Here is a 20411-nt window from a genome sequence, read left to right as displayed (position 1 = left end):
ACCCTACAGCGCACGGGACAGCCGCTGCCACGAAGAATTACCAATGCCAACAGTGCCGACGCTGAGAAACCCCGCTCTGAGAGAGCTCAGGAGGGCAGAGGGTGGTGACACCCCCCCCCCCCCACCGGGACGCCTGTGGGTGGTCTAGACCATCAGAAGCCCCTTCCTCCTGATGGGCAGGGATGTGTGGTCCTGCCGTTTGTCCTTCTGACCAGGCAGGCCTGCCCCCTCCTGAGACTCTACCCTTTGGCCTGTTCCCCAGGGAGGCCTCAATGCCACCCTCTGCCCGGAGCTGGGGCCCTGTGGCTCCTCCACCCACCAGCGCCACACAGGCAAGCCCTGGGCCTGCTCCCCCCATTTCCTTGTCCCCCATTCCTTCAGCTCGCCCCGCGCTCAGCAGACTCCCCAACGCCTTCCAGCCGGCCCTCTTCCGGCCTCTTCTCCCCTCGCTGCCTCCCGCCATCCGCCTCTTTCCTCTGCTTCTTTCTACCTCTTGGGCCCTTCTTCTCAGCCTCCTCTCCCGGCTTCTCCAGACCCAACTATTACACACTGGAACTCTGAAGGGCCCGGCTCCGGGCAGCCTTTCTTCGCTCTGACCACCAACCATTCTTAGTCCCTAGGAATGAAATCCACAAGGTAGAATTATCTAGAATGGAACCCCGCACAGTGTTCAGTAAATATCTGTTGAATGAATGGATAAGAGAGTGAATGAATGAATGACTGCCGTCAACCTGCAGATTTGTATCGTGGGCCTAGATCCCTCCTTTGAGAGGCAGACATAGCGATGTCTTCAATGTCTCTCCTTTGATGTTCCCAAAGCTATTTGAAACCCCTCCCTCCCTGCTACTCTTCCGGGGATCTCACCTCAGGGACAGCTACCACTATCTACCCTGCTGCTCACACCACATTCTTGGCCGTCCCCCCCAACTCCCTCTCTCCTCCCTCCCTCCCTCATGCAATTCATCACCAATCAACACACTTCTTACTAATTCTTGCATCGCACTGCACTGCTTCTTCCCATCCCCCTACCAAGCTGCCACCTTGGACAACAGCCTCCCAGCCGGTCTCCCACACATCCACCCATTCTCTCCCAGCAGCACAGTAATCTGTAAAAACAGCAATCTGGGGCTTCCCTGGTGGCGCAGTGGTTGAGAATCCGCCTGCCGATGCAGGGGACAAGGGTTCAAGCCCTGGTCCAGGAAGATCGCACATGCCGCAGAGCAACTAAGCCCATGCACCACAACTACTGAGGCTGCACTCTAGAGCCTGTGAGCCACAACTACTGAAGCCCGCGTGCCTAGAGGCCGTGCTCTGCAGCAAGAGAGGCCACTGCAATGAGAAGCCCGTGCACCGCAATGAAGACCCAACGCAGCCAAAAATAGAAATTAATAAATAAATTTATATATATATATAAAAAGCAGCAAACCGGTCACACCATTCCCCTGCTCAAGCCCATTCAGCGGCTTGCCGCTGACCTCTTGGTAAGGGCCCCAGTCCTTAGTCCAGCTCACAAGGCTGAGCCCCTCTCCCCTTGCCTTCTGGTTTACAGCAAAATGAACTCTCCAACCTCCTTCCTGCCTTGAAGCTTCTGTGCAGGGTGGACCCTCCCCCTGGAATTCTCCTTCAACTCCCCGACCCCCAGATGGCCCTGATCAGGAGCCCCCCAATTCCTGGGACATTAGTCTGCTCCCTGAGCACCCTGGATGGCTTTACTAACCTCCGTCGCCCCAGAGGTCCTGATTTCACTGGTCAGGGTGGAGCCCAGCCATCACCTTCTTTTTCAAGCCTCCTTGGTGACCTAACGTGCAGTCAGGGCCAAGAACCACTGCTGTAGAGTATCTAGGGTCACTCAGAGTATTCTGGGAAACTCCTCTGCCTGGCTTTCTGGGGACCCTGGAGAAATCTGTGTCCCCTCTAGGTTTCTGTTGGCCTAAGGTTACTCTCCTGGTGACCCTGCTCCTTGGAGCCAAGCAAGAGGCAAAGGGCCAGACCTGGCCATACTGCTGGCGGTGACAGTTCTGCAGGCCTCCAGGGACTGGGGCTGGTGCCCTGGGACTGTCCGGGGCTGGGCTCACACAGCACAAGAACCTGGCTCCGCCAGAGCCACTGCTGCCACCCAGCTGTGGCCAAACGGTGTGCTGACAGCTGGGCACCCAGCGCAGCCAGGTCCATGTTCTGTCTGGCTCACCTCCTTTTCTCCCTGAAGACTCCCACAAGAGTGTTCAATGAGAGGATACTTAGCCTCAAGGAAAGCTGTCTCAACAAGTGAAAAACGAATTCATTTGTTCAAAAAATGGTGACATCAACCTAACCCATGTCAGTAGCACCAGCAACCTGGTGTGAAGGGGGAACCTTCTTTGTTTCTTTTAAGAGCTCAAAGGTCAGGAAAAGGAGGAGAGAGGAGTGGAAGCGAAAATGGTTGCCCTGACCCCTTGTATGGTAGGAGAATGAAAAGCCGAGGCTGTGGGACCACAGAAGGTACGCGGAGGCTAACCTGATGATGAAGCCGCCTCTGACCTCCAGAAGCTTCCGTTCGCTGCTGAACCTCTTGAGAAGGTTGATCATGAACTTGTAAAAGTAGGAGTTCATGGTCGGAGTCGAAGGAGAACACTCCAAGCCTTTGGTACCTATAGAGAAAGGGACAGAGCCGGGATTTATTCTACGCGTCCACAGAATATAAACAATTATCAACGCCAAAAAGGTGGGGGAAGAGTCTCTGTGTAACAGGATGAGGGAACACCTTCAATCAAGGGCCACGATGGCAGCAAAAAAGCCAGGACCAAACAAGTGTGCGCAAGCTGATACAACTCCACTTACTGCAAAAAGCACCCACTTCCCTGTCCACCCCTCCAGCTGACCCTCCATCACTTAGTGAATATCTCCTACGTGTGAGACCTGCTGCTAGGTGCCAGAAATTTTTGGAAAAAAAAATTTTTTTTTTACTCATTATCCTAATAAATAAAATACACTTGGGCTTTGTTTGACTGGTTAAGAGCAAATGGCAAGTCAAAGAGAGGAAAGAGAGAAGGCAGACACACAACCTCAATGGTCCATGAAGCCAATAGATCCTGCGAGGCAGAAGCCATACTCCCTTCCCGCCGCTGCTTAAGAATAAGTCAATTATGCACACAGCCACCAGGGTGAAGACAGCACACACCGACAGAATGTGACCGAGCGTTTCCATCTGCACCCAATGTTTTGAAATCAGAGATTCTTCCTCATCTTCAGGCAAAGACGCTCTTTTAGAGTAGTACTTTGAAGACCCTGAGCTGGCTTTACAACCAGAAGCACACTCGAGGTCTCCCTCTTATGTGTACCAGCTGAAAATACACTGAAAGCCAGATACAGCCGTCACCACACTGTCCCTGCAACCCCGTCCCAGCCCCAGCCCTGCACATGGTCCCCTATGTAAGGCCTCCAGCGCGGAGGGGACGAGGGCGGGGCTGACACAATGCCGGGGTGATCCCAACGTAGTGTCTGTTCATACGCCCCTTGGGATCTCCCCCCGTCCTTCCTTTCTAACACATGATGACCTCAACAGCACTGCTGGAAAGAGCTGTCAGTGATGCTAGGACTCCTCATTCCATCTGCCTGAGGCATTAACAGGACATCTGATTTTTTTTAAAAAATAACAGCTTAACTTAGATATAATTCATATACCATAAAGTTCACCCTTTTAAAGGGTACGATTTAGTGAAACAGGCAGCGTGGGGGGTCTCTGGGAATCAAGCTTGGCTGTGCAAGGAGTATCAGCTCCCAGAAGCATCAGCCTAGAGCATAAAACAGGAACGTGTGGAAGCGTCGCCCAGAGCACTACAAGTGAGCCTTACAGAGGAGCCCCTACAGGCTGACTTCATCAGATGCCAGGAAGCAGCAGTAAAACCTTGTCCCAGGAGTTCTGTCATTTTGCTGAACTCAGTCTTCCTTACATCCTCGTGTGGTCCTTACGGGGAAGTGGCTGGGAACTGGAAAAGGTGTTTCCTGTTTTGTTTTTCCTGGCTGTGAATTACTCTATGAGGATTCCTTACCAGGAGCCACACCTTCAAAATACTGTCCTCTCTCCTGAACCTCTTTTACAGCTCCTGTGAACTGTGCACGGGGCGAGAAGCCAGTTCAAGGACAGGCCTCATTGAATTTCTTGTTGTTTGCAGTGTGTTGTTCTGGGTCCCTGTCCAGAAGAGCCTGGCCCAGGCAGTCCTGAGTGACTCTGGAATGGCAAACAGTCTCTGCTCCCTGCCCAGAGGGGCTGTTTGCAGAATCAAGTGTCACATTCTCACAGATCGAGTTACCCCAGGCCCAGCTGGGGCTGATCTCCAAAGAGGTGGCTGCAGATACAGCTGCTGAGGCAGCCTGGCTGTCTCTCAGCCCCTTGTCCCCCTCCCCACACTTGAGGATATGTATTCTGCCGCCCCCATGGTGGCCTGGCCAGAGGGCAGAGGCTCCCCCCACGCCCCCCAGTGGAGGTGTGTGTGGACTGGAGCCCAGCTGCCTGCAGCATTCTCTTGGGTGCTTGTTCATGATGACTCCTTATGTCCCTGTCCCCTTCTAGCTTCTGTACGTACACCTCTGTCCCACCCCTTTTCCAGGCTTAGGTTCCAAAGGACAAAGGGACCAAAATGGGGACTGACCAAAACAAAATCCTCCCCACCTGGGGCCACAGTCTCCAGTCTCCAGGGACTGGGTGTCTTGGGCAGGCACTGGGGAGAGGTGCTGGGTGGTTCTGTCCCTACAGAGGCAGTGGGAAGCATCAAACATGGTGTTTAGAGCTTGGCTTGGGAGTCCATCAGACCTGGGGTCAGATCAGACCTCCACTCAACCGCTTACTAGCTGTGCAACTCCAGAATTGCAAGTCTCTTACCCTCTCTAAGTCTCAGTTTTCTCATCTGCAAAGTGGGGGCAATGAGAGCCCTCATTGAACGAGACAAACATGTAACGTACCTGGCCTGGGGCTTCCTAAATAGTCTGACCTCGGTAAACCGGGGCTGCTATCCCTGGCAAACGTGCCATAACCCAGAGCACTGCATGAAGCAAATGGTTCCCGTTCTCCGAGTCTCGGACTGGATGACTGAGGGCTGGGGATAGTCTGGAATGTCAGATCTGGGACGAGTTCACAGTCCTCTGCTGGGGGGCAGGGAGGCTGTGAGGAGAGGGGATCGCCTGGGACCCCTCCCCCACCCCCCACATTCAGGGAGGGAGATCTGGCCACCCCTCAGCTGACAGACCGGCAGAAGAGAAGGCCTGGGGCTGCTCCGCACATGTCGCCGCTCTCCTCAGCCACAGCCCGCTCTGGGCCCCACAATCCACTCTCTACGTCCAGGCCCCCATGGTGGCCCCTGGAGCTGAGGCCCTTAGGAGGCAGGAGTGGGCAGAGCCACATCTGGGAGAAGCCACGTCGAGTGCCTCCCATTCTCACAGTGCGGTGGTTACTGAGAAAGCTTCCGCTGCTCTGCTTAAGCACTACGAGAAGCAGCAGGCCGGGTGCAACCGAAGTGGGCGCCGGGCGCCTTCCTGAGGCTGAGACTAGGAGGGTGGGAGCTTCGGGGGAGCTGCCTGAGGCCGGTGGCCCTTCAGGCTCTCACCCACCAGAATGGGCTCTGGTCAGGGCCACTGCCCTTGAGAGAAGCCTCTGCAGGAGAGGGTGGGGAGCCTTGGGAAGCTCGGGGGGAAGGGCAACACTGGCCAGGTGGGCCGGGCAAGGATGGGGCGCATCTCAGTGCTCACCACGGACAGGGTGAGGGCCTATTCGGTCCTTCCCAGCCTGTTTCCCACTGGCCCCACCGGCCACTTTTCTGACTCACCAGCCCTTCTGGCCCAGCTGGCTTGAGGTGGAACCTGTGAGATGTTTCCAGGCAAGGTTGCAGGCACGGGAGGAGGAGATGGGGTGCAGAGAGAACAAACCCGCTCCAGGGGTGTTACTACAGGGAATGACAGGCCTCTCTCAACTGAACTAATTTCTGCCCAACCGCAGCCTGCTCCTCCCCGTGGGGAGCTCACAGCGCCTCCACCGGCCGCCTCTGCCTCTTGCTCGTCTGCGTGCTTGACAAGCTCGGCTGGGAATCGGCCTCCTTTCTCAGCAGCCCATAAAAGCCTACTCAGCTCAGCTCTCCCTCAGGAGGGGCCCGGGGCTACATGCTGCCGGCCCATTAGGACAGGGCAGAGCCAGAGAGGGGCCTGGCGCCCGGAGTCAGGGCCCGCCCTCCAACATGAGGATCTGCTGGGACGACAGGGCTGGGAGGCTTCGACTCAGGAGACACTGCTGATAGCACGGTTTTCCAGGCCCGCCGCGGACGGTCGGGGAGCTGTTCTGGCCGGGGCCCCAGGAGGTGGGGAAGTGAGGAGAGGGCTGGGAGCAACCTGGACACGGGTCTCAGGAGGGAGGCGCCCTTTGAGGGGCTGAGAAGAGCGGGATTTCCATTCCCTACTCCTGCCGAGGACCAGTCCCAGTGCCGCCTGCCTGGCATTTCTGGTTTAGAGGAGTGGGCTCTGGCAGGACGTTCACGTGACCACCGGCTGGCCGAGGGGCCAACAGATACTGCTGGGAGCACCCTGTATACAAAACCAGGCCGGGGCGTGGGCGGCCAGGGAGCCAGCCCTGCAGATGTTACTAAGTGAAACCTGATGTGGCGACATGAGAATCTGCAGAACGTCTTACAAACAGCCTTCCCTGGGATGTTTTGGATTGAGCTTTGCGGCTATGACGTGAAGGAGCCTCACATGTCAGGATAAAAATAGCTCTGGCCTCAATACACAACGCGAGTTACAGTTCAACAAAACCAGATGCAAAAACACCAGGCGCCCAGCCTGGGCCCAGCAGGGTCCCCGCTCCGCTCCCAGCCCTCCCAGCTACCTCCCCCGAGGGCTGGGCCGTGTGCCTGGCCAGCACCTCCAGTGGGCATCTGGCTCCGCTGCCCTGAGAGGAGGGGGAAGGGCCGGGGACCCGGCGCAGATGCAGGTCCTGTGGCTGACTGGCAGGGCACTCCCGAGGATGTGACACCTTCTCTGGGCCGGTAGCTATCTGTGAACCTCGCGGGGGTTAGGAGCGTGACGCCATGCCTGGCACAGGAAGTGCTCCGAGGAGCGGGCTGCGTGACTGGGAGGCTGGTATGGAACCGAGGGGGACGAGCAGGGAAGGGAGAGCCTACACACAGAACAGGGGCTGGGAGACAGGGAGGCCCCGGCCACTCGGAAAGCAGGGTCTCAGGGGGTGTGGAGTCCACTGAGTAGAGGGCCCAAACCCTATGGCTGTGTGGACAAAAGGGTGGTTGAGATGTTGCAGCAACGGCAACCTCGGGACCCAATCCAAAGGGCAGAAACTTTCTTTTCTGTGGAAAAGCCGGGGAGTCCTCTGCCCTGGGCAGTCACCCAAATCCAGGAGGCTTTCCAGTTGCCTGGTTCGGAGCAAGAGATAAGCTGATGGGCCAGGGCAGGGCCTGGGAGGACCTTCCAGCTGATGTGGCGGTGGAGAGGGGCCGCGCTGCCCCTGCTGGGAGAGCAGGGGCTGGGGCCAAGGGGGCGCTGGAGAGACCAGGAAGGGGCCTGGGTTGAAGGGGGCCAGGTTCTCCATCTGGGGACAAGTGAAGGCCTGGGCAGATGTGCTAGGGGAGCTTCAGACCCGACAATGGGGACTGGGTGATTGGTCCTGGTACCCGCTCCTTCTGTCAATTTAAGAAACTCTGAAAGAGGAGTGCTGACCCTTACTGGGCGCCTGACGCTGGGGGTTCAGAGGTGAGTATAGCAGGCCCCTGCGGTATGAGCTGGTGCTTCTCAAACTGAGGAGCACACAAGTCACCCAGCAATCCTGATAGAATGTGATTCTGACTCCGGGGTGGGCCTCAGCGTCTGCATTTCTGATGAGCTCTAGGCGATGCTGAGGCTGGCATAACCTGCACTTTCAGGGGGTCTAAGAGGTCACGGCCAGGGGGGAAACAGATGCGAACCCCACAGTGTGACTGGTGGAAGGAACAAAGTGTGAGAAAGGAGTCTGGCCTGGGATATCCTAGAAAGCTGTATGGAAGAGAAGCCATCTGAGCTGGCCTGGAGCACGCGTAAGCTCTTGTAACAGAAGGATGGAAGCAAAGGCAGCACTTTACACATACAGGGCATTTACCTTACCCCCTTCCATGCAAGCGCTCACAAAGCCCCCCAGGGGCCCATCACCCGATCTACACAGGAAGGAGAGGTGGCACCGAGGCAGGACACTTGCCCAAGGTCACAGGACAGGCAGCGCAGAGCTGCCCCAGCACCCGAGTGCTTTTACGCCGCCCGAAAAGGGTGTGTGGGCTGGGAAACGGTCTGGTGTGGCCGGAGGAAGTAGAGGGCAGGCCAGGGGGGAGGCAGCAGAAGGGCAGGAAATGAGGTGCTGAGGGGCTTAAGGCTGGAATGGGGTCCCTGAAGTCGCTGTGAAGAGGAGGGATACCCCCCAAAACTGCCAGGCTGAGGCCACAGCCCAGCACGCAGAGGAGGAAGCTGGACCACCGATTCCACCACCACTGCTGGACAGGGTGGGGTTCACGTGTGTTGCCGTCTTCTGAGTGTGAAGGTGAAGAGAGCAGGCTCTCAGGCCAGGCTCCCGGGCCAGCACCACCGCTGCCATGATCCCCCAGCCCAGGTGGGAATGACAGTGCCCTCCTCAGAGATGGCATAAGGGTCAAGGGCTGATCCACGGGGAGGGTTCAGCGAGCTGACGTGAGAAGAGCTTAGAACGGTGCCCAGTCCTAAACGAGAGCTCAGCATATCACAGTCACCGCTACTATTGGCAAAACTACCAGGGATGGCTTCCTGCGTTTCTTCTAGAATTTATTTCTGCACTTGGTCACGCCAGGCCGGGCTATAAGCAACGAAACTGAATCAGAACGTTCATTTTTGCCCGTGTGTTTAGAGCTGGGACCAGCGAGCCCTGCAGGGCACATTGACAAGAGCTGCTTTATCCCAAGAATGGGCCCCGTGGCCAGAAGGGAAGGTCATGAAGACTGGGTTTTGGGGGCAAACGTCAGTCCTGGGGTGACTTTTGGTCCCAGATCGCCACACTGCTGTGGTGCGGGGCCCAGGGGCCTGCCTCTCGTGCAGCAGGATGTCCAGCCCCGTCTCCAATGACGGACTCAGCCCAGAGCCTGCCTGCTCCTGCTGGGCCTGCCCACTGCAGGCCTGCTCCAGGGGGCTCACCACCCCCTCTCCCCAGAGCCTGGCAGGGCCCCAGCCATGTGGAGCCACACAGAGAAGGCACAAAAGTTGCCAAGTCACAGGGGACCCAACTGGTTGTTTTCGTGTCATATCACCAAAACACAAGTTAGGGAGACAGGGAGCCTTCCACAGGCTTCCCTCAGGGCCACCCACCCAGGCAGCTCCCCTCTTGACTGCCCCAGAGGTGGCCCTCTCCCCAGCCCCGGGGCTCTGCCAAGGTCAGGAGTGAAGAGGGGCAGGCCGGGGTGGGGTGGTGGGGGGAGGGAGACCACCACCTCTGCCCCTGCCGCTCTGTGCTGGAGCCAGAGATGTTCATGCTAGGCCAGGCGAGAGCAAAATCCCCTGTGGACAACTCTGCCTGTGGCCCTGGGGACCATTCCTGTGGCGCTTTTAGGCCAGCACAGCAACTATCCAGGCGTGTAATGGGCTGGCTTCCCTACCGCTCCTGCTGCGTTCAATCTGCACCCTCCGAGTTTACAGACCCGACAGGAAGGCAGGGCCACTTAGCTCCCTACAAACACCACCGGTTTCCTCTTTGCTTGGCTCCCAGCCTCCCTGGCTTTCCAAAGTGCCTTTACAGGGACGGGAGGGTGGGGTGGCGGTAAGGTGGCAAACGACCTTAAAGGGACACAGTTCTGCACTCCGCAAGTTCTCAGAGCTGTGCCCTGGAGAGCAGAGGAAGGCAGTGACCGAACAGGAAGAGGGGCTGGCCTCGCAGCCTCTGTGCACAGCCAGACGGAAGCGGACAGAACAAACCCCTCGCACGCCTGAGAAGCGATGGGAGAAAGAGCGGCCGCAGGGAATGAGCGCGCACTTCCTGCGTGCTTTCTGACTCACACAAGCACCCCTACCATCCTAACAGCTCTGGGGCCTTTGGGGCCTGGCGTGTGCCCTCCCCAAGGTGGCTGAGGCGGGAGAGGGGACAGGGTACAGCTCTGGCTTCCCATGCTCTTCTATTACCGCCTTGAGCTTGACCTTTTAAAACCATGGACCCGTCGGACAGATCTGGGGTCAACTATGGACAGCACGCATGTGTGGTTCCCACACTCCCTGCAGGGCACACATAGGTCTCGGGCTAAGAGCTCGGGGCCCATGGCACTGTGTATCCTTGAAGTAGGGAAGCATTACTAGCTTCAGGCACTTCCTTGGTGCTCTTTCCAGGATGGAATTTCTTCCCATCTGGCATACTCGGCTGTTTTCTATGAATTCGGGGTGAGGCCCTGGCTGATGTGAGCCGGTCTGACAGCCTTGTGAGCTGGGGCAAGTCTTCACCACCTTGGCCTCCCTAGCGGCCCACCTGTCTTGACAGGGCCAGGAGCTGGGGTTCAACCTCTTTGCCCTCCAAGTCCCTTTCAGCCCCTGCTCCCCAGCAGTGGAGGGCTTGCTGCCGGAACTCCCTGGACCAGGCCCTCTCCAACACAGACCCGAGCTGTTCATGGCTGTTTTCTGGCCCATCTCCACTAGCCAGTAAGCGTTTCACAGTCATCGGCTTCTCTGTGCCCGGGAGGAAGAGAAAAGATACCTTACAGATGGAGGGACAGATCACAGACGGTCCCGGGAGAACAAGGTGTCCCCTGCCCGAGGCTATGCTGCCTCAGCTTCTCCCCCTGAGGATGTGTGCTAACTGCTTCCTGGGCAGGGAGATCTGGGAGCCTGGCCGCACTGGTGGGAACCCCTCCCTCAGCTGCTGCTCTTCCCCCTTTTGTCCCACCCCTGCGGCGAGGCTTGGCCTCACACTCAACCTCTGGCACTCCTGCCTCCCATCCGGAGACTTCAGGCTGACGCCCAAGTGCTGACATGGGGACACAGGATGGAGAATGGACTCCTGAGCTGTGGGACAAAGGGTAGGAATCTCCTCCCTAGGGGTCTCCTGGTCAGGACGTGGGAGCCTCCCGGCCGTGGCCTCTGACTGCCCAGAGGAAACGGCTCACAGGCAGGGAAACCACCATGTTCTGTGAAATGAGAGAAGGAAGCTGGGCTGCTGCTAGAGCCCCTTACTCCTTCCTTGCTTTGGTCAGAAACAGCTGGAAACTTGGGACCAGCTGCAGGCCCAAGAGTGTGCACAGTGGCGGTAGCCTGAAGCCTGGGGTCCTATGTGACACCCCACTGCAGGGGCTTCAATTCAAGTGTCATCAGGCAGATGTCTTTAATGCATGGGCCTTCTGTGATTGAATGGCAGCCCTGGGGTCACCTCCAATTCCACCAAGCAGGTGTCCTCAGGGCCGAGTACCGGGACGCCTTCTGGGACCAGTATGGTGGGGCTGCAGGAGGGATGCTGCCACTGAAAGGCCCCAGATCTATTTGACTCTTGGCTTCTGCATCAAAGGAGGTCTAGGACCTTGTATCTGGATGTCAAGAGCTGCTCAGGGGACAAAGAGACACCCCAGGCAAATGCCCAAGATTCGCTGGGTACTTTCCTTCCAAGTCGCATCCCTGGGCATTTTCCAGGATTGTGTCACTGGAGGGAAGAGGCGTCTGCCTGGGAGGGAGGACCTGGGAGTCACACAGGCCCAGGGAGAAGAGCCACCTGCTGTCTGGAAGGACGCTGAGGGTTGAGCTCCAGGAGTGCCACGGCCACCTTTACGTTGAAGGACTGCCCGGGAACATCCTGTCTGAATTATCTGCTCTCCGGCCTGGGCTGCCTGCCATGTTATTTTTAGCTTCTCGATGAGGAAGGGAGCGGCTGCCTAGTCTTCCACCTGTGACACCCAAGACTCCGAAGCCCCTTGATTCCTGACTGGGAGACGCCACCCCAGGGAAAGAGACAGTCAGCTGACCCGGATGGTTTTATATTTAGCCAAAGGCCCAAAAGCCCGAGACTTGCAGGGAGATGAGGGAAAAGGGCTGTGAAGGTCTCTTACAGGGGTGGAGGGCTGCTGTAGTGTGAGGCAGGAGGGTGCGGAAAGAGGGACAGCCCAAAGGCCAGCCGGTCCAGGACAAGACTGAGCACTGCCATTCCCAGGGTCCCCGAGGCTGCAACCCTCCGGGAAGGACTCACCAGGAGTCTTCAGTAGGCCAGCTCTGCCAGGGGTGGGCACCTGGAGCTCTGAGTGGCTGACCCGGAGGTCAGGGCCATCGAGGGGGCCTGGGTCATCCATCTGGCCTGCGGGGGAGGAAGCAATTTCTGCCAATACCTCCAGATCCTTCAGAATAACCTGGGGGAGAAAAGCAGAGGATGAGGGACAAGGACCTCCATGCTGAGCTGTGGTTGGAGATGGAGAGCTCCCTCCAGGGGGTGGGAAGGGGTCTGCAGAGGGCGACGGGGCTGGTGAGAGCTGCCAAGACTGTGGCTCTAACAGTACTCAGAGGGTTCTGCAAAGGACATGGACCGAGGAGAGCACAGACAGGCAGTGGACGGGGGCAAGTGCAGGAAGGAAGCCGGAGTCAAGGCCCGGGAGTCAGCTCTCCCATGACCACTCCTCTTGTATATTTTAAATGGTCCCCAGGGTGCAGTCTGTGCGGTGTGTACCCCAGGGCTCCGGGGCTGGCCAGGCCTCGATGTCGACCTGTGCAAGGGTCCAACAGTGCCGTCCAGGCCACACTCCTGGGGGTGCTGGCCACGGCCCAGCCCACCACCAGGCCACAGGGCAGATCCTTCTACAGAGGTGACCCCAGGCCACCTGCCACATTTGGGGTGTAATTCTGGTCTCCAGGACGGAGAAGTTTCCAACTTCTAGACACAAGGTTCAGTTCTCGGCTACCTCTGCAACATTCATACGAAGATGTGAGAGGTCCCCAGGGGAGACCCCACAATCCAAAAAGCCCTTGTACCTTTAGGGGCTGTCTCCCCTTGCACAGCACCCATCTCCTCCAGCTCCTCACCTGGCATCAACGGCAAGCAGGGTGGTGCCTCACCAGGGAGGGGGTAGGGCACCCTGTTTGTGTGTGTGTGCGCGCAACTCGGTAACTCACCTGTCCCAGCTCCTCCAGCAGAGCCCTTGCCACACTGCAGGCAGGGCTGCCCACCCTTTTCTGCTCCCCACTCATCTCTGTGCTCTGAAGAGGGACTGTGCCTGTCCTAGCACATGTGTACCCGCAAGACTATCTCTAGCACCCAGTGGATGCCCAACAGGTACCAACCAATAGATGGATGACTGTGCCTGAGCCCAGGCCAAGAACTACCACGGCAACCAAGGGCTTCAGTCCTGAACCAGGGGAAGTGACGCAGAGCACCGGCGGACGGGGCCCCGGTGCGTGGGCTGTGTGTGGCTCGACAGGCCAGCCATGGAACGTGGTGACTATAGTCAAAATAAGGCTACTCCCAGGCTGTTTGTACGATGATGAAAATGTTTTGGAGTTAGACAGTGGTGATGGTTGCAGAACCTTGTATATATACCAAAACCCACTGAATTGGATATTTCATTTATTTTTGGCTGTGTTGTGTCTTTGTTGCTGCGCCCAGGCTTTCTCTAGCTGTGGTAAGCGGGGGCTACTCTTCATTGCGGCGCGCAGGCTTCTCATCATGTGGCTTCTCTTGCTGCAGAGCACAGGCTCTAGGCGCACGGGCTTCAGTAGTTGTGGCGCGTGGGCTTCAGTAGTTGTGGCACGCGGGCTCAGTAGTTGTGGCTCGCGGGCTCTAGAGAGCAGGCTCAGTAGTTGTGGCATACGGACTTAGTTGCTCCGCAGCATGTGGGATCTTCCCGGACCAGGGCTCGAACCCATGTCCCCTACATTGGCAGGCGGATTCTTAACCACTGTGCCACCAGGGAAGCCCAAACTGTATATTTTAAATGGGCAAATTTTATCTAAAAAAATAAAAGATAATGCTACTATCCTCTCTCCATAGCTTGAAGGCGATTCTTGTCTCAATGCGAGTAACATGCCAGTACCTCTTCCTACCCTGCCCCCCTTGTCACTTCTCCTCCTGGTGTCCTCTCTGTCAGCTCTGGCCCATCCACCTCTCCCAGCAGCATGGTGTGGTTGGCATGCAGTTTCCCCGAGAACCTGTTGCTTTGCTTCCTACCCTGCCGCACCCCGGTCCCATCCACGTTGGACATGGAACTCATGCACACAAACGCCACCTCCCATCTGTCCAACCTCGTCCTTTCCTTCGTCTCTCTGCTGACTCTCAGCACTGCCTGAGCCCTGCGCTGTGCTGGGTGCTGGGGCTGCAGATGAGTCACACCTGCCCTTGCCACGGCCTGGCGGGCAGACCCACACTAGCCTGCCCTGTGCATCTGTGTACGTGATTTCAGAACATTCTGACTGCTGGGCCTGCAGGGAATGGATCTGTGCTGGCTGAAAGTCGTGGCTGCTAAGAACCCAGACAGATGGCAGGAGCAAGGGTGGCCCCTATGCCCAGGCCAAGAGCCCAGGGCCTGGGTGGGTCTAGGCCTGGAAGCAGAGAGGTCCAGGCCTCTGCTTCATCAAGGGAGGCCCCCAGAAGGCTGCCTACTGCAGCAATGGCAGAAAGAGGACACAGAGGGAGGAGGTGGATAGGGGAACAGGCAGCAAAGCAGCAATGGTGCAGCGCCGCACCATGGAGTAGCCCCTCCACCTGGCACATCCATCCAGGGAGCAGCAAGCCAACTGTGCCTCAAACAGCTAAACAGAGCTATGGGTTCCTAGTGTTTTACCCAAGGGGGCTGATGACATGTTCACACAAAACTTCCACAGGAAAGCTCACGGCATCACTGCTCATCATAGCTAGAAAGTGGAGACAGCCCTAAGATTCTGACACCAATTCTGATGTATGTCTTTATCTCACACCACCAGGCAATTTTCTGACACCAGCTGGGTATCCCACAATGCAACCTGATTCTGCCACTGTCTAATCTGGAGACAGCGTCAGAACCCACACGTTGGGGGCAGAGTGTTACAAGACTGCCCCCCAGAAGGCTCTCTTCAGATGTCAATCCTAAGTCCAGGCTGTTGTCACCTGTGCTTCTGACTGCCCGGCTATGGATCAAAGGTTCCCAGAACCCCCTCCTTGGCTTTAATTTGTTAGAGCAGCTCACGGAACTCAGAAAACATTTTTCTCATTAGGCCAGTGGTTTATTGTAAATGATACAACTCAGGAACAGCCAGATGGAAGAGATGCACAGGGCAAAGTATGGGGAAAGGAGCAGAGCTTTCATGCCCTCTCCAGGGGTGACACTCTCCCTGAATATCCGACCTGGAGGCTCTCCAAACCCCGTCCTTGTGGGATTTTATGGGGGCTTCAGTACATAGGCACAACTGATTAAATCGTTGGCATTTGGTGATTGATTCAATCTCAGCCCCTCTCCTCTTCCTGGAACTGGATGATGAAAGACATCTTTACTGCTCTCTTCAGTTAGGAAATTACAACAGTTTTAGAACCTCTGTGCCAGAAACGAGGAAGATCAAATATATATTTCTTACTATATATATATACAATACCACAAACCCAAACGTACATCAACTGATAAATGGATAAACAGAACGTGGCATATCCATGCCATGGACTACTACTTGGCAATGAAAAGGAACAAAGTTCTGATACCTTCTACAACAAGAACGAACCTTGAAAACATGTGCTACGTGAAAGAAGCCAGTTGCAAGAGGTCCCATATAATACATTTATATGAAACATTCGGAAGAGACAAATTCGTAGAGACAGAAAGTAGGCTGTGGTTGCCAGGGGCCAGGGGGAGGGACTGCTAAGGGGCACAGAGGTTTCTTTTTGGGGTGTAGTATACTTTAAAAGTTTGAGATTTATGGTATGTGAAATTCATCTTAAAAAAAAAAAAAGAAGCCAAAGCCCCAGATCAGCAGCATAACTCCCAGCCCAGGGGCACTGGCAGAGCAGTCGGTTCTTGCTCTGCCCACAGCTCGGGCTGGCGGAGCCGTACTCACTCCCCGTGATCTCACACTTGGCTCGGACTCACAGGCGAGCCGAGGGAGCTGGGGGGCAACCTGTGTTTCTTTACATCTCATGGCATCTGCCAGCCCCACTGCACCCCTCGTGCCGACTGCACCTCTGAACAACAGGCTACTCCTCTCAGGTCTGGCTGCACAGGTGGGCAGCAAATCCTGGTGGTCGAATGCTGTCAGCGAGAAAAACTGCAAGGCAGCTGGGGCCAGGCCAGCGCTCGGCCAGACGTTGATCCCCATGAGGGCTGCAACGACCCACACCAGGTCCAGCAGGTACTTATTTCCCTAACAGAAAACATGCTTGGGAAGAACCACCCTGCCTGAGAGGTCTGGCCCGTGAGATGTCCCCACCCTGTGAGTGGCCCCAGGGCTGGGCCATAAGAGGCAGCTGTCCTCGCTCCCAACTGGAGGTAATGCCCTCACTTGTCTTCAGTCTCACATACAGGCACCCGCTCAAGGCACCAGGGGGTCCACTTCAAACCCAGCTCTAGTCCACAAACCGGAGACCAATAAGCTACACAGGGCTTTGTGGTCACAATCCTGACTTCCAATCTTTTTTTTTTTCAAATAAATTTATTTATTTATTTATTTTCAGCTGCGTTGAGTCTCCGTCGCTGTGCGCGGGCTTTCTCTAGTTGTGGCAAGCGGGGGTTACTCTTCGTTGCGGTGCGCAGGCTTCTCATTGTGGTGGCTTCTCTTGTTGCGGAGCACGGGCTCTAGACACATGAGCTTCAGTAGTTGTGGCTCACGGGCTCGGTAGCTGTGGTTCATGGGCTCTAGAGCGCAGGCTCAGTAGTTGTGGCTCATGAGCTTAGCTGCTCCGTGGCATGTGGGATCTTCCTGGACCAGGGCTCGAACCCACGTCCCCTGCATTGGCAGGCGGATTCTTAACCACTGCGCCACCATGGGAGTCCCCCTGACTTCCAATCTTGACCCTGCTCTTCAGCCACCTGACCCTGGACCAGTGAACATCACCAGTGGACCAGTGAACAACCCTCCCCCCATCCCCCAGCATCTACTGCCGGGGCCTGTGCTGGTTGGAGGAGATGCAAGGCTGCAAGGCTGAACTGGGCCCTGCCTCGGACCAGAGTGACCTTGGGGGAGACGACGGGCGGTCCTGACGCACTGATAAGGCAGTGCCTGTGCAACGGGAGCCAGCAGCTCGGCCTGAGGGGGGCTGGGAGGCTTCGGAAGTACCTGAGCCCCAGTTTGCCTGGGAACCAGGGGTTAGAGGAAGGCACGCAAAGCGTTCTCTTAACTAGCAGAAGCCTTTCACGGATACAGGGCCAGACCCTGTGGCACATTCCAGGAAACTAGGCTTTGGCCCAGCTCCGGAGTGGGGTGTGGGGCTGGTGCAGAGATCAGGCAGAAGCCACAGGCAGGAGCAGGTCACCAAGAACTAGGACCCTGGGGCTTCCCTGGTGGCGCAGTGGTTGAGAGTCCACCTGCCGATTCAGGGGATACGGGTTCGTGCCCTGGTCCGGCAAGATCCCACATGCCGCGGAGTGGCTGGGCCCGTGAGCCATGGCCACTGAGCCTGCGCGTCCAGAGCCTGTGCTCCGCAACGGGAGAGGCCACAACAGTGAGAGGCCCGCAAACAGCCAAAAAAAAAAAAAGAACTAGGACCCAGGCAAAGAGGCAGGTCTGAACTTGGTTTTGCAGGTGATGTGGGGGGCTCAGTTTCCTCATATGTGCCAATGGGGACTCGTCCTTGCAAGGTTGTTGTGAAGATTACAGGAGATGCTGCACGTACTACTTCTGTGCTGAGATTTTTGGTGCCACAGCCGAGCTTGGTCAGTGGCCCTGGATCAGGGACTGGGCAGGAACAGCGGCGCACACATCGAGGCCTTCAGATTTCATCTCTGCACCAAAGAGAGTCTGCAGCGCCCATCTCTGTACACCTCCTCCTGCCCCACTGGAGAGCACAGCCAGCAAAGCTGCATTTTGAATTCTCATTTCTCACTTCGCATTTTGAATTCTCTTATTTTAGAAAGTTTAACACCAAATGGCAAATGAATGCAAATTACACTTCAATTGCACAATTAAAGCTGGAAATGTCGTCTACAGGTTCCTTCAGTGATCCCGGCCACGCCTCAAGATCTGTCTCTGGTCCCCGGGGGGCTAGAGCCAACAGACAGCCCCACTGTCTGCTGTACACACACACACACGCGCGCACACACAGCGTCCTTCCTGTCCCGTACAGTGGGAGCCCCCTTTAAGTGGGAGCCCGAGAACACACCATCATCTCCTTCAGCCTCCAGAGCAAGGGGCTTGAGAGGGGCTATCAAAATGGAGGGCAAGGAATTGCCTGAAGAGCAGAGTGGGGAGCTGGCGGGGAGCCGCTCCTGGTTCCGAGGCCCATCAAGTCCAGCCACTGGCTCTCCCCCAGCCAAGCAGCAAAACCACTCAGTCCAGGTGCTGGACTTGAGGCTACGGAACCACAACCCTGACGCAGGCCTAGGCCGGGACTCTGCCTCTGCCTGGGGAGTGAGGAGAGGCTCCAGGGGGCAACGCCAGCAGGGGGCCTGGGACAGAGCAACAGAGACCACAGAGGAGCCACCCTCCAGCTGGACCTGGCTTTGAGTCTCTGCGCCAGCCAGGGTGTTAGTGCTCTACTCCCCTGGAGACCTCGCAGCCCTTGGCTTGAGGACAGGAAGCTCGGGGAGAAGGACAGGGTGATCTCAGCAGCCTTGATCACGCTCACGGCCTGGACAAAAGGCCGAGAGCTATAAACGCGCTGCTCGGCCTCTAGAAACGCAGAGCCAGTCCCCCTTCCAGAGAGCGGGCCGGCTGGGCCCATGCCTGCGCTGGCCTGTGGTCCTGGCTCTGAGGACGGGAAAGGCTCAAAGAAGCAGGAGGAAGCCACACCAATTAGTATGCACTACACAGCTTTTCGCAGAATGAATATAAAACACTTGTGCTTTCTTTCTGTGTGAGAGAAAGAAGGGGGGAAAGAGAGGGAGGGAAAAAGGTTACAAGAAAGCAATATTCTGCAGGAGGAGGAGTGCCTGCCGTCACCATGGCAACGGGCTGGGGGGGTGGGGAAGGCACATCAGCTGGTCCCTGGTCCCCGAGTGAGCTGGCCATCGATGAAGTGAAAGGGTCGGTGGCAACTGGGTAAGGAAAACATTTGACAAAGCAACTCTGCGGGGAAGGTGGTAGAGGTGAGGGGGAAGGGGTGTCACACCCTCCGTGGCTTGGGGAGCAAAGTAAGGAAGCCACGGGACTCCTGAGAAAGGCCTTCCTTCTAGGAGGTGACCTGACAGCAGCTAAGGGCACAGTTCAGTGTGGGAGGGGAGTCATCGTCTGGATGGGCCACGGCAGGCTGTCACCCCCTGCATTCCAGTAGGCCAAGGACAGTCTCCCGGATGGTGACTGCTCCCTCCTTCCCTTTTTGGTCCATCCAGGCACTCTCTGTCCCAACACCTTGTCCACAGACCAGCCCTGGAAAACCGCTCGGGGCAGAAGGCCCCCTCCCCCCTCCGCGACACGTTCCTGTTGGTCCTTCGCCACCTTGGGAATAGCTGGAGACCCAGAGCTTTGCAAGGTCAAGGCTTTCCCTAGGCTTGCAGGCCCGTCCTCTCCTCCTACCGACTCCTGAACATGAAGCCCCAGATGAAGCCCTCAGCAGATACTGAATAGATTCTCGCTGACCTGCAGTGCCAGGCAGGAGATGGAAGATGGATGCTTCTGGACAGCTTCTGCCAAGGGGATGGCTGGAAAAGCCTCCCATCTCTCTACCCACTTATCTCTAAGAAGCTTTCTCCAAAGTTTGGCTAGGCCACTGGTCAGCTGACTAGGCCCCAGATGTCAACTGGCTCAGCCTTCCAGTCCCACGAGGAGGGAAGGAAATCCCCAGGGTGGGCCCTTTCCAGTCCCAGCCAGGAGGAGGCCGCAAGAGTGTTTCCAAGTGATGCACTCGGGCTGGTGGGAGAGGTGAATTCAGGCTGAAGGTCCTGGAGGCTGAGGTCTGCGGGCCACTGCCATCTGATGCCTCTGTCCAGAGCAGTGGGGCTGCAGGGCCATGCCTGAGAGCTGGATCAGGTCAGGCCACTCCTTACTCTTGGGAAGTGGAGCTAAGAGTAAATGAAGAGGCACCGAGGCCAGGTGTCTACAGGAAGCCTTGGGGCCTTCTGCTTCCTTCCACACAGAAGCCTGTCTCCTTCCTTCACAACGGGTACAGCCCAGCAGGCCAAGGCCTCTTGAGTTCCTGACACCTATAGAATGGCTTCTGCGGCTGGTGGAATCAGCCAGAGAACTGACTCTAGGAACACAGGCTGCCGTCCCCAGGAAGGGTCCCCTGGAGGAGCTGAGGGAAGGTCAAAGGATCTCCACGGGCCCCGCAGCAGTCAAACTATGGAGCTCTAGGTGACGGCACCTGGCACTAGTCGGCACTG

The 20411-nt window shown here is 57.0% G+C and overlaps 1 protein-coding gene across 1 annotated transcript in view; it reads right to left on the bottom strand.

The window, feature by feature from the left end:
- LOC309837242 (protein VAC14 homolog) overlaps nucleotides 1-20411 on the bottom strand; it is a 98173-nt gene that overhangs the window by 35335 nt on the left and 42427 nt on the right. The window contains exons 13-14 of the mRNA XM_082677667.1: nucleotides 12179-12335; nucleotides 2495-2627 (exon numbers count right to left, since the gene is read on the bottom strand). Of these exons, the coding sequence (XP_082533793.1) occupies nucleotides 2495-2627; nucleotides 12179-12335 (290 nt within the window). The remainder of the gene's footprint in view (nucleotides 1-2494; nucleotides 2628-12178; nucleotides 12336-20411) is intronic.

This window comes from Grampus griseus (genome assembly GCF_964374135.1).
Source record: "Grampus griseus genome assembly, chromosome: 19".
NCBI lineage: Eukaryota > Metazoa > Chordata > Mammalia > Artiodactyla > Delphinidae > Grampus > Grampus griseus.
Note: the sequence above shows the minus strand (reverse complement) of the source record. Positions and strands in the feature narration are given on the sequence as shown.